General features: G+C 39.1%; 1 protein-coding gene across 5 annotated transcripts in view; it reads left to right on the forward strand.

Moving 5' to 3' along the window:
* Atg5 (autophagy related 5) overlaps positions 1–13,959 on the forward strand; it is a 133,065-nt gene that overhangs the window by 83,651 nt on the left and 35,455 nt on the right. For 3 of the 5 annotated variants that reach the window (XM_045155288.1, XM_045155290.1, XM_045155292.1), the window contains one exon: positions 94–188. The exons of 1 other annotated variant lie outside the window; for it this stretch is intronic. In XM_045155288.1, the coding sequence (XP_045011223.1) occupies positions 94–188 (95 nt within the window). Of the gene's footprint in view, positions 1–93; positions 189–6,018; positions 6,078–13,959 lie in introns of those variants that run through there. One more of the 5 variants, XM_045155291.1, reaches the window with a different exon arrangement.

A 13,959-nucleotide genomic window follows, 5' to 3' on the forward strand; every position in this document is an offset into this window, starting at 1 on the left:
AACATCTAAGAGGATGTTTAAGACTTTCATGCCCTCATATGAAGTATTTCATTTTAATGCTCATTCTTAATAACAGAATTTATATCATTTCAGACAGATTTGACCAGTTTTGGGCCATCAATCGGAAACTCATGGAATATCCTCCAGAAGAAAATGGATTTCGTTATATCCCTTTTAGAATATATCAGGTAGGAAGTAATACTTTGAAAAATACCCATTTTTGAAAGCCTCAGATGTTGTCTTAAAGTACTGTGGTCCAAAACCTTTTGTTTTCTTGGGAGTTGATGGTGTTGGGCTGCCAATAGGGGTCAGGAAGAAGTTGCATTGAAGCATTTGACTTGTGTGCAGTTGCTACTGATCTTCACATCTGCTGTCTTTGCTCATTCACTATTTGCTACAGCTTGTTTGCCACCCCTGTTACAAATAAATTTTCTTTACTAGCTTTTTTTTTTAAATTTTTTATTTATTTATTTGAGAGTGACAGACACAGAGAGAAAGACAGATAGAGGGAGAGAGAGAGAATGGGCGTGCCAGGGCTTCCAGCCTCTGCAAACGAACTCCAGGTGCGTGTGCCCCCTTGTGCATCTGGCTAACGTGGGACCTGGGGAACCGAGCCTAGAACCGGGGTCCTTAGGCTTCACAGGCAAGCGCTTAACCGCTAAGCCATCTCTCCAGCCCTCTTTACTAGCTTTTTGAGATAGGGTTTCAGGAGGCAGCCCAGGCTGGCCTTGAACTCATGACTCTTGTCTTAGCTTCTAGAGTGCTGGTGAGCACCACCATGCCTGGCTGATGACATCTTTCATAAATGTGCAGAATGATAAAAAAATTTGTCTCCTGTGTATATACCCAGCTGAGGTTGAAGAAAGCAGCACTATGGTTTCACCCATAGTAAATACCCTTTTCACAGTATATTCAGTGCTGTGAGGTTTTGTTTGTTTGTTTTTTTGTTGTTGATTTTTGCCATTCAAGATGCGCCCCAGACAGTGCTATTTTTAGAAACACACATAAAGCATGGTTTGTATTGACTGGGTGGGGAACAAGAAATGAAGGCGCCCAGAAATGTGGCTGTCTCCTCTAGGAGCAGTGGTTTTTAGCAGCTCTGTGGAATGTAACTGATGCTTCTAAGGAGAACTGTCTGTCTGTCTTTCAGATGCTGAGTCCTCAGTGCAGTAGAGTAGAGTAGCACGCTTAGGGCTCTTTCTCAGAACACACTTACATGAGGTCAAGACAAGATTCTGTGGTGTGGGGCTGCAGAGGCACTGAGCTGTTAAAGGTGCTTTCTTGTAACACCTAACAACCTGGATTTGTTTTTCTAATACCCATGTAAAGCCAGATGCACAAAAATGATATCTGCATCTGGAGTTCATTTGCAGAGACAGGAGGTCCTGGCATGCTCATTCTTATTCTCCTAAATAAATATTGTTAAAAGATTCTGTGGTATATACTAAAATGTACTATGTTTGGCACATAGAATTATTAAATATATGTTTAGGGCCTGTAGGTAGCTCTGTGTAAGTGCTAGAATACTTGCCTATCCTGCATGAGGCCCTGGGTTCAGTCACCAGCACTATAAAAGGGCAAAAAAATTTGAGTCAGTATTTTAGAAAGCAAGGTACCCTCTCAAATGAAAAGTAACTTAATAACAGGAATTGGAAACATAATTTCATAGCATAGAGTCAAACCTAATAGATACCACATAATCATTCAAAGAAAAATTCAGTTATTTGATTAAAAATGAGTAAATAAAAGCTGGGCTTGGTGGCGCACACCTTTAATCCCAGTACTCGGGAGGCAGAGGTAGGAGGATTGCTGTGAGTTCGAGGCCACCCTGAGACTACAGAGTGAATTCAGGTCAGCCTGGGCTACAGTGAGACCCTACCTCAGAAACCCCCCCCAAATAAATAAATAAGTAAATAAATAAATAAATAAATAAATAAATAAATAAATAAATAAAGTGAGTAAATAAAGCTTAATGAACTGAATGAGTGAAAAGTATTTCTAATTTCATGTTGCAGGTATAATTTTCTAGTGATTCATATTTTTCATTAATCAGCAATATGCTCATACTAGAGAGTGTCTAAAAACTGCTCAATATGTTTCTGTTAACTTTCTAAGTTATCACTGATTGTTCTTGATTTCATTTTTGTGGCCATCAGCTCCGTAATAACATCAGGTGTGTTGGCCTAGCAGCCTAACTTCTTTGTGCGATAGATGAGAGAGCTGGGGTGGGGGTGGGGTGTTGAGAGATAGAGATATATCTAGATATATCACAGAATCTGAACACATTTCCACGAGAGAAGTTCCAAAACCATTGGGATATTCGTGCTTTTGAGCGCTTGCACTTCCAAGAAGCATGTATGTTCATTGACAGGGTAGTTTCTGCTCTATAAGTCCTTGAAGAAGCTCTTATAGAAAAGTAGATCAAACTTGTACTAAGTGAGTGGTTGCTGTCAGAAGAACAGGACAGGCGTACTGAAAAGAGGTCTTCCTCTTAGAGCTTGTTCTGATGGGAAGTTAGGAGATAAGTCCATGTTTCTTATTTTGGTATCATAATGTAGAAGAATTTGGCAGGAAGGTGCTGTGTATGGAAAACAGGTATGCATATGGAGGGAATGGGAGAGATATTTGTTTATGAGACATAGAAAGAAGTAGAGAGAGAAAATGAGTGAATGTGAGTCTGGGCAAGCAGAGCCTCTAAGCCCCTGCAAATATGCACCACTTTGTGCATCTGGCTTTACGGTGGGTGCTGGGGAATTGAACCCAGGCCATCAGGCTTTGCAAACAAGTGCCTTTAACCACAGAATCATCTTTCCAGCCCAAGGTTTTCTTCCCTTTTATTTATTTATTTTTTAAAGAGCCAGGCTTGCTTTGTAGCTTCAGCTAGCCTTGAACTCACAGTTCTCCAAGTACTCTGATTTCATATGTGCTACACTGTCCCTGGCTCCAGAGAATGATTTTTATAGAGTTCTGTCATCAGATAGAAAGTGAGTAGGTACAGATTTTTTAAACTTGGCCTCAATAAAGCTGGCTGCCAGGTAGAGGGCTTTTTGAAGCAGAGCTTCCTGCCAGGCCTTTCCTGTGCGGGGGCAGTTGGGCAGTTTCTCCTTAAACAGAAAAAGTAAGGATCCTTGATTGTTTCTCAGTTGATTTTACATGTCTTTTCATCTGCTCTTATTTCAGTTTGAATAAACTTTATAAGATTTGTATCTGATTAAAAATTATATGTAAGAAAATACATTAATTTGAGTTACAATTTTTCTAATTTGTCATTTCCTGGCTTTCCTCATGTCCTAATTTTGCATATTTGAGCTTCATTTGTGCTGGGAACCCGCGTTCCTTTTTCCCATTCATCTGATCTAGCAGTAGCATTAAATGTTGGCTGCTGACTTCTGATTGTTAGGTGGGGTTGTAATATTATCTTTATTAATGATAGCTGCTATTTATGCAGAATTTTGATTAACACTCCTTATTTAATATTACTGGATATATGCAGTTATACAATTTGAGACTTTACATTAGTAACAGTGTTTAAGGAAAACCTGAAAATTTCATGTTTATTAATATTAATGGAGGGAATAAGTTTCTTCTACTTTTTTTTTTTTAGTATTTTTATTCATTTGTAAGCAGAGACATATAGACAGACATCAGACACACACACAGAGGGAGAGAGAAGGGCAGATAAAGAATAGGCGTGCCAGGGCCTCTAGCCACTGCAAACAAATTCCAGATGTATGCACCACTTTGTGCATCTGGCTTTATGTGGGTACTGTGGAATCAAACCCATGTTGTTAGGCTTTGCAGGCAATTATCTGAACTGCTGAGCCATCTCTCCATCCCTTAAATGGAGAGAATAATTTTTAAACATTTTAAAAACTATTTTATTTATTTGTTTATTTGAGAGAAAGAGAGAGAGAGAGAGAGAATGGGCACACCAGGGCCTCCAGCTATTGCAAACGAACTCCAGACACATATGCCCTCTTGTGCATCTGGCTTACATGGGTCCTGGAGGATCAAACTGGGATCCTTCGGCTTTGCAGGCCAATGCCTTAACCATTAAGCCATCTCTCCAGCCCCCCCCCCCCTTTTAAAAAACATTTTTATTTGTTTTTTTCTAACTTTTGCTACATGAATGTTTTTGAAAATTTGAGCACCTAGAAAAAGAAAAACAACTCCACAGCTATACCACCAGCTCACACAATGTGACTGACTGAGAGAAGGGAATAATCTTTACTAACATATCAACTTTTTGTACAGAATCCTAATAGAATCCTTTTGTAGTAAGGGAGGAGAGAGGGTCCTTGATCTTGCTTGGGTGAGGAGTAGTTTTTTGCTTTTTGAGGGGGATCATCTGATTGCAAATGTGATAAAATTGAAGGTCATGCTACAAAGTAGAGCCCATCTAGTTCTGGTATGCCAGCAGTATTTTTCTTTCTTTGCTTTTAAGTTGAGTTTGCTGTATTTTCATAATATAGCTACCTGACAACATCAGTATTCTTTGAAAAAATATACTGATAAGAATTTAGAAAATCTGTGCCTGGTGATATTCTTCACAGACTGACTTCTGTAAAACTTGACAAGTATTTCTTTTTCATTTGAAACATGTTTATCATTAGTCAAGTGATAGAATTCTAGTGATAGAAGTCAAATTAAACCAGAAGCTGTCTAGAGGTGTTACAGACCATGTTCCTGTCATTTACATAGTAGTTCAGTTTAGTGTGCAAGTTTCAGGTTTGTGTTCCTGAAATCCAGGTGCTTAAATAAATATGAGCCAGTACTTTAGAAATGAGGTGTTTCAGAAATGTAACCAAATGTTCTTTAGAATTATATATATAAACAGATGGTGATTCGAGGTTACCTGTCAAGATTTGTAAAATGACATTGAAAATTTCAGGCTTTCGGATCTATGTTGTATACTGAAAATTTGTCAGATTATTAAACACTGATTGTATTTTTTCAAGAGTCCTGGGTGTATAAATGTTTCCCTGCCAGTATACTTGGGCAATAAATAGCTCTCATTCATTTGTCTTACGTGGTATGCTCTGCCCTGAGCCATGCACAGGGGTTCAGGTAGTTCATATTATCACGTCCTACAAAATTGTAGTCAAAAGGTTAAGAAAACTCTGCTGAGCTAAGTGTACAAATTGCATAAAACACCAAATTTGATTTCTGCAAAGATTTCTGTAAAAGTTGACTGCTCCTGGGAAGCATTTGATACCTTTTATACTGTTTGGGGGAGGAGCCAAAGATGCCACCTTAGGGAAGTGTTGCACCCAGCACATGACAGAAGCATGGACAGGAAAGCAAAGGGACATGAGAAGAGCTTTGTAGGTGAAGGAGACATGTGAGTCTGGGGACATCTTGTTTGAGTTGGGCACCAAGGGCTAGATAGGGAATAGGGCTGCAAAGGTAAAGGCTTTCCACATCTAGGACTTCACTTTATCAATTAAAAATAGGTTATCTTAAGAGATGCTTCATAATATGCAAGGACGGTCACTGAGTTGCCTTGCTTTTTGTAGGCTATCTGAGGTTACAAGTAAATTCAGAGATTCTTCTTAGAAACAACCTAATGTTATTTTTAGTTTTTAAAAGAGCCAAAAAGTTGTGAAATAGTGCTTGCTTTCTACTAAAGTTCATATGATTCTTACTTTCTTTGGAAGAAGTTCTTCATCGGTTATATAAACATAAAATAGAGTTGAAGTTAGTTTGCTTCTGTTTCATAATAACCAGTACTCTGCTAGCCTTTCATAAAATTGTTCATTATAGCATTTTGATGTTTTAATTCTGTTGAGAGGTTTCCTTGCCACTTTTATTTAAGTAACTTGCTTTCTATTGCAGTACACTCAAAAATTCAAGAATGTACATATGATATTTCAGAAATACTGATTTATGAATGTTGAAATGTGAGGACAGCAGAAATGGGTGGCAAATTATGGCCATGTTTGCTAGCATTGTTTTCCCCTTCAGGGTTATGTATGTTGGTGAGAAATTATAATTCTGTTCTATTGTTTTATATTTTAGCTGATACCTTGCCATAACATCTAGCAGAGAAGCCAGAGACCAAGAGGAGGGACTTATTGGTTAGTAAATTGAGTGTTACTGTTTGTAACTTAGTTTTTGGTCATTTCAAACAAATACATTGTATAATTGTAATATATTTTGACTGTGCAGTTTCTTTAATATCTTTAGCAGAATGAATGAAGACAGATTGTTCCATAGCTAAGCATATGTTCTTTGACAAGTTTTTTTTGGGGGGGGCGTTGGGGGAGGGTTCTTAGGCGGGGATGCTGGATTTGAACTCAGGGCCGTCTATAGGCTAGGCAAGTGCTCTGTCACTGATCAACATCCCAATACTTTTCCTTTAATTTTTTTCTTGTAAATCTGTAAAATTAAGTGCATTTGTAGAGATTATACATTTATTCTTCAAAACTCATCTCACAAATCTGAAACTATACTCTTTAAACAACAATCTTAGTTGCCCTGCTCTATATTTTCTGTGCATTTAGCTGTGTTAGATATCATGTATTAGTGGAATCACATATTGTCTTTTTGTTGCTGGCTTATTTCATTTAGCACAGTGTTCTGAAGCCACCCAGATTGTCATCACTCCCAAAGAGTAGCCCAGGCTGGCCTCTTAATGCCTGCCTCTACCTCCCTGTCCTGAGTTACAGACATGTACCACCAAGTCCAACCAGAAAGGCCCTTCTTCCATAAGGCTTAATATTCCTTGGTTGGTTGGTTGGTTGGTTGTTCACAGTAGGGTCTCGCTCTAGCCCAGGCTGACCTGGAAATCACCATGTAGTCTCATGCTGGCCTTGAACATACATGATCCTCGTACCTCTGCCTGCCAAGTTCTGGGATTAAAGGCATGTGCTACCACACCTGGCTCAACATTCCTTTGTGTGTAGCATGTTTTGTTTATCCATTCTTCATTTTCGTTTCCTTTCACCATTTTCTTGTATGAATAATGCTGCTTCATTGAGGGTGATTTCATGCTTTCCAGAGACAAAAACCTTCTTTTTTTAATTTTTTTTATTATTTATTTATTTATTTATTTATTTGAGAGCAACAGACACAGAGAGAAAGACAGATAGAGGGGGAGAGAGAGAATGGGTGCGCCAGGGCCTCCAGCCTCTGCAAACGAACTCCAGACTCGTGCGCCCCCTTGTGCATCTGGCTAACGTGGGACCTGGGGAACCGAGCCTCAAACCGGGGTCCTTAGGCTTCACAGGCAAGCGCTTAACCGCTAAGCCATCTCTCCAGCCCGACAAAACCTTCTTTATGCCCCTTTTATTCACTCCCTGAAAATGGACAGAATAGAGGCCAGAGAAGGTGATTGTAAGGAATTACCTCAGAATTGTGAAGTCCACAACCTGATGGTTTAAGACCTACAAGCTGGAACATCAGAGAAGAGCTGGAGTTGTAAAGCCTGTCTGCTAGCTGAATTTCTTCTTGTTTAGGGGAGGTCAGTCTTGCTTAAGTAAAGCCTTCAACTGATGAGATGTGGCTCACCTACTGTATGATTAGTACCTTCTGCTCTGAAGACTCAGCTCACTGACGTAACATCATTCTCCTTCAAAACACACTCCAAAGGGCTGAAGAGATAGCTCAGCAGTTACATCACTTGTCTGAGAAGCCTGAGGACCTAGGTTCAGTTTCCCAGTATTCACGTAGTCAGATGTACAGGGTGCACATGTGCCTGAAGTTCATTTACAGTGTGGTTCCAGGCCCTGACGCACACACTCACTCTCTGTAGTAAATAAACAAAATATCTTTTAAAAATCATGTTTAAACAAACAAACACTGACAGAAATGTCCTAACAAGTCTTTGACCATATATCTGGGTACATGGCCCAGTACTCCTGATAACGAAAATGAACCGCTGCAACTGCAGTGATGTTCAAAGGTAGCTTTGAGAATTCTTTCATTTCTTTCGAACTTTACTTGGAAGTGGAATTTCAGTCTCATATGATGATTTTATTTTATTGTTCAAGGAGTAGCCATTTAGCCTCTTATATATAAGGGATATCATTATGGATGATTAGAGATATTCAGCATTTTGTATATGCTGGCTGTGGATCTTTGGGATCATTTCATCTTGTTCTTGAATGTTCTCTTATAGTTTAAGATCTATTTTAGTTCTTTGTTAGCTAAAGTATATTCAGCTTCTTGTTATGCCGTAATTTGTCCTGTATCACTTATTGATGAGTATTCTCTCCGTGTGCTGGGGGGTGGGGTGGGACGGAGGATGAAATAGCATCTCACTATGGAGCCCAGGCTGGCCCTCAGACATGCAGCAGTCCTCCTTGCCTCTCTGTCTGCTGAGTGTTGGGATTACAGGTGCATCCCACCATCCCACGCTCAATGAGTTTTCCTTCTTTTTTTAAAGTTATTTTATGTGTGTGTGTAGAGGTGTGCTGTACACATGCAGAATCCACAGGAAATTGTCAGGTTTCCTCCTTTATTACCCTTCAGTTTATTTCCTTGAGAAAATCACTCCATGAACCTGAAACTTTTGTGCCTTTTGGTCAGACTAGCTGACCAGTTAGCCCCTGAGGTCTCTTTTCCTACCCTCCAGCACTGGGGTTACAGGCATGCATGGCTACTCTTGGCATGCTCGGGATCGAACTCGGGTCCTTAGGCTTGAGGAGCAAGTGTTCTTCTTCCCCTTTTCATTTCATTTTTACTACTGTAAACAGTTCTGTTTGAAGTAGCATTATATGTTCTGTTTTAAGTATGGAATAGTCGAGAATGGATTTCTGAGACAGAAGAGGTTTAACAGAAATAATAAACTTGCCAAGTCTTCCACTTTGCAGAGATTTCAATTCCCTACCTTCCCAAACCCTGGCTTATGCTAAAGTAGTTTAGCGTCTTCAGTTTTAGACTAATTCTACATTCTTTTCCTTTGAAGCTTTTACCTCATATCTCAAGGATATTTATTTAAGTTTTATATTTCATATCCAGGATGATCAGTCAAGAATCTGTAAATTCTGATGGTAAAAGTCTGTTCCCTAACCCTTCCTTTCTCTGTCTTAAAAGCAGCAAGAATTTCATATTCCCAAATCTCCCATGCTATTCTTAACTTCTTTTTATTTTGTATCTCATAAGTAAAGAAAGACAACAAAGGATAGAAAGAGCATTTAGTTCTTCAAGGAACCACACTTCTGGTCCAAGTAAAGATAGCAGGTACACAAGATAAGTACTAGAATGTTAAAAACTGCTAAGCCATCTCTCCATGGTGATAGTGGTGTTTTAGAAAGTGCTTCAGCCACACACAGTCCTTCCAGCAGCTGTGAGGCTGCTATGCCTGCAGGCTGGTGGCTTTCATGACCATGGTAGGCAGAATTAGAGTTTAAACTTGACAAACCATTTTCTCAAAATAAATGTTCCCAAAATCATTGTAAGCTGGAAAAAAAAAAAAAAAAAGGAACAGATAGAGTTTAGAGCAAGTTAGTTTTGAGCATTTTTGACAGTTTTCTTGTTGCTTTTGTGGAGGAAAGCATATGGAAGGTCCACACTCTGCCATTGCTGATAGCATTACTACCTCTGTTAACCCTGAATCTCTAACTTCAGAGAGATGGGCTTTGTTAAAACTTGGGGAAATAAAGCCTGTTCTTAATGTGCTGTTACTAATTCTAAAATACAAAAGTTGTGACTATGCTAGGAATGTGAATCTTAGTTTACAATTAATGGTGGCTTTCTCTAGTGGTTCTATCTTATTTATTTATTTATTTTTGTTTTTATTTATGTATTAGAGACAGAGAGGGAGGGGGAAGAGAGAGGGAGAATGGGCATACCAGGGCTTCTAGCCACTACATATGAACTCCAGACACACGTGCCACCATGTGCATCTGGCTTATGTGGGACCTGGAGAATCAAACTTGGATTCTTAGGTTCCACAGGCATGCACCTTAACCACTAAGCCATTTCTCCAGCCCTCCATCTTACATAGAACAAGTTTTCCATGTAGGTTTCCTGATAAAGAACCTTGAAAACTGAATGAAATGAATCACTGACATGTAATAATATTAGTGGTTAAAATGGAGTAGGTTCAAGGTGGGTTTGGTGACAAATCCCATTGTTTGATAGGCCAAGGCGGGAGAATGGCAAATTCCAGGACAACTTTTGATTTTGGTAGTTTTAGGTTTCTATCTAGGTAGATGTATAATTTGGGGCATTTATGTCATATTTTTGGGTCTTCACTTTATCATGTATAAAATAGGGATTGTAACTATTTCATAGGGCTATTGTAAAGATTAAATATGTCTGGGTTCGTAGTAAATAATCATTAGGTATTATTGACCTAAGTCATTATAATTTTGCTGCAAAATATTTTAGCAGCGATAATGATTGCTTGCCATGCTTCCTGTATTTTACTTCAGGACCAGCAGAGCACATCAGATGAGGTCCTCACTCATGTGTCAGTGTAGTTTCTATCTTCTCATTGTCTTTCTGTTCACAGCTAATTCTAAAAACATGCTCCCCTGTTTTGGCTTCAAGTTGTTATACCTAGCATCTTGGGATAACTTTTGTTCACTTGCTTTGAATTGTACTTTCTAGTATACCAGAATGGTCTTTCTCCCTTTTCCACTTATACCCACCCATGTTCCCTATCTCCTTGAACAATATTTGTGGTTCTTAGTACAGTTTTCTTTACGAAGTCCCGATAATGGGGTAGGGAATTCCTTAGCACTTTGTTGTTTCTTTTTCTGACTGCTAATTCCTCAGGACTACACTTTACTTTCTCAGTGCTTCTAGAAACCTTGCCTTGTTTCACTTAATAAATCTTTAATCCCTTCATATGTGGCCTAGTGTACTGTGTAGAAGTTAATTCTTTGCTTTCTGTTCTTTCTTAAAGCATTTACTTATGTGTTTGCTATGGGATATTAGAGCTGTCCAAGTTGGGGAGATGGTGTAATACATCCTGATTTTGGAAGACAACTTGGCACAAAACTGACTTGCCCAGTGTTCAACTCAGGATTTCTTGGCAGATATGAGCATAGATCTTCTCTTCTGAGTCTGCTTTGTTTTTCATAGCAAACATTACACTGTATGTAGTACAATCCAGATAGGAACAAGTTTTCAGATTTCCTTATGGCTCATTCTGTTGAAGTGGATGCAGTTTCTCTGTAAGCAGTAAACTGAGTTCTCTGAGGACAAACACTATTTGTTATTTTCTGTCTTTATGTATATTTCAGACACTGTGTCCTACTATAATGAAGGGATAATAATTTGCTTTAGTGTTAATATTTTAGTATAAAATTCAAATCCTAGGGTGCTAGAGAGAGAGAGAACTCAGAGGCACTTGCACTTGCTTACAAAGCCTGTTGATCCAGGTTTGATTTCCCAGCACCCACGAAAGCCAGATGTGCTCAGCAAAAGAGCTTGGCATGCACACACAAATAAATAAAATAAAAATCCAAATCCTATATTCCCTCACACTTAAAGAAATAGGTAAATTGAGGCCTGTAGGGGGCAGTCCAACATAGAAAGTTTTGTAGACACTAAATAAAAGCTGTTACTCTCAGATTTTTCTAGATTTAAATTGCTTCCTATGAGACATTTTTTAAGGAGACAGATTGTCTATGAGTAACAATGATAGCGAACATTGATTTTGTACTGCATTGAGCATTGGGTAAATACTGCACATGTTTTGATTCACTCTGCCCTTACTGTGTTATACAAGTCTCCTTTATGTCCCTGAAATCATTGAGATACACGTTGATCATTGAGACTTGTCTAGGCCCATCCATCTGGTAATTAGGATTTGAACTGAAACAGTGTAGCTTCCTTCTTCAAAGCCTGTTTTCTTCACATGTTCAGTTCCTTTTGCTTTCTTGGTCCCTTTCTAGTACAGCATCCATTTGAGATTGCATCCCAGGTTGTATGCATGACAGGCTTTCTACCTCTAGCCCAGTTTCTTCTAGTTTAGAAAACGCAGATAGAAATTAATGTGAAGACATTGAAACATGAATAAAATTGTGGGGTTTCTTTTTAAAATATTTTATTTATTAGCGAGCGGGAGAGAGAATGGGCACTCCAGGGCCTCTACCACTGCAAATGAACTGCAGATGCATGTCCCACCCTGTGCATCTGGCTTACAGGAGTACTAGAGAATCAAACCTGGGTCCTTAGGCTTTGTAAGCAAGTTCTTTAACTGTTAAGCCATCTCTCTAGCCATCTTTTTGTTAGTTACAGAACAAAGGTTGTTTCTCTAATTACTAATAAGGGGTTTTTTTTTTCTTTTTTCAAGGTAGGGTTTCACTCAGGTCCAAGCAGACCTGGAACTCTGTAGTCCCAGGCTGGTCCCAAACTCAACAGTGATTCTCCCATCTCTGCCTCCTGAGTGCTGGGATTAAAGGTGGGTGCTGCCACACCCAGCTAATTAGGGAATTTTTAATCGATCACATTAAAACATAATCACACATTTAGAATTAAAATGAGCATTTGTTTATGTTCATTCATATAGTATTATCAGTAAATGTCAAACAAAAGTAATCAATGCCTTACTTTAAATAAAGGTATTGTGAATGAGGTGATTTTTACCTATTTCACTAAAACTAGGGTCTCTTTTAGTCTTCTGCACAAAGAAATTCTTCATAATGCAAAAAGGTATTTTTTTAATTATTCTAGTTGTAAACTGAATCTTGTTGTCAGCTACTGGTATCTGCTTTCTTTCTTTTTGATAACTTTACCTTTCCTTTCTGAGAAAATAAGTAAATAGAGTAAGAATAGCCTAGAGTCCAGGGAAGCAGAGTACCCAAGTGTGGATCTCCAGAACCCTCAGGAAAGCCTGATGGTGTAGCATGACATCTGTAATCCCAGCCTGCCTATGGTGAGAAGAGAGCCAGAGCCAGGACAATCACTTGGAGGCGACAGAGGTGAGCAGTGAGAGACCCTGCCTCAAACAAGGTGGACTGTAAAGACAGACACTGCAAGTTTTCCTCAGGCTTCCACATGAGTGCTTGTTATTTATGTGTCTGCACTCACACATGAACATGTGCACAAAGTGAAAAATAAAAACCAATAAGATAGACTCCAGCTGATCAGTTTTGATATTTGATTGAAGCTTATGTTAGATGTAAAATAGCTTAAAATTTTATAATTGTTGAAAATAGAGCTTTTCAGGCTGGAGAGATGGCTTAGCAGTTAAGGTGCTTGCCTGCGAAGCCTAAGGACCCAGGTTTGATTATTCGGTTCCCATGCAAGCCAGATGCACATGGTGGTACATGCATCTGGAATTCATTTGCAATGGCTAGAGTCCCTGGTGCGCCCATTTGCACTTTCTCTCTCCCACCCCTCTCTCTGTTTGTAATAAATAAAACAAACCTTTAAAAAACAAAACTTTCATAAACTAGTTAAGTATATTTAATATCACAGAATAATAAATAAATGTATATATAACATGCACAAAAAAATTTTGCATATGTGTGTGTGTGGTATATGTCATGTGTGTTTGTGGAGTCTGCACGTGTATGTGCTGATTTGGTGTCTTCTATGCATGTGTGGAAAGGCCACAGGAGACTATCAGGTGTCCCCCCTCCTATGCTCGCTCATCCATGTGTTTTCTTGAGACAGTCTCTTTACTGATTCTAGAGCTTGTCATTTTATGAGCTCCAGAGATTATGGGGTCTTTGCTACCTCCCACAGGACTGGGTATCTGGGTAGTTTCAGGCCCTGTGCTGTAAGTGCTTTTAACTGATGAGCCATCTCTCCACCCCCAAGAAAATTTTTTTTTTTAATTTATTTTTATTTATTTAACAGAGAAAGAGAGAGAGAGAGAGAGAGAATGAGAATGGGCATGCCAGGGCCTCCAGCCACTGCAGACAAAACTCCAGACACATGTGCCCCCTTGTGTATCTGGCTTACGTGGGTTCTGGGGAATCAAACCTGGGTCCTTTGGTTTTGCAGGCAAATGTTTTACCCTCTAAGCCATCCCTCTAGCCCAAGAAAATGTTTTTA

The sequence above is a fragment of the Jaculus jaculus genome, chromosome 7, assembly GCF_020740685.1.
Source record: "Jaculus jaculus isolate mJacJac1 chromosome 7, mJacJac1.mat.Y.cur, whole genome shotgun sequence".
Taxonomy (NCBI): domain Eukaryota; kingdom Metazoa; phylum Chordata; class Mammalia; order Rodentia; family Dipodidae; genus Jaculus; species Jaculus jaculus.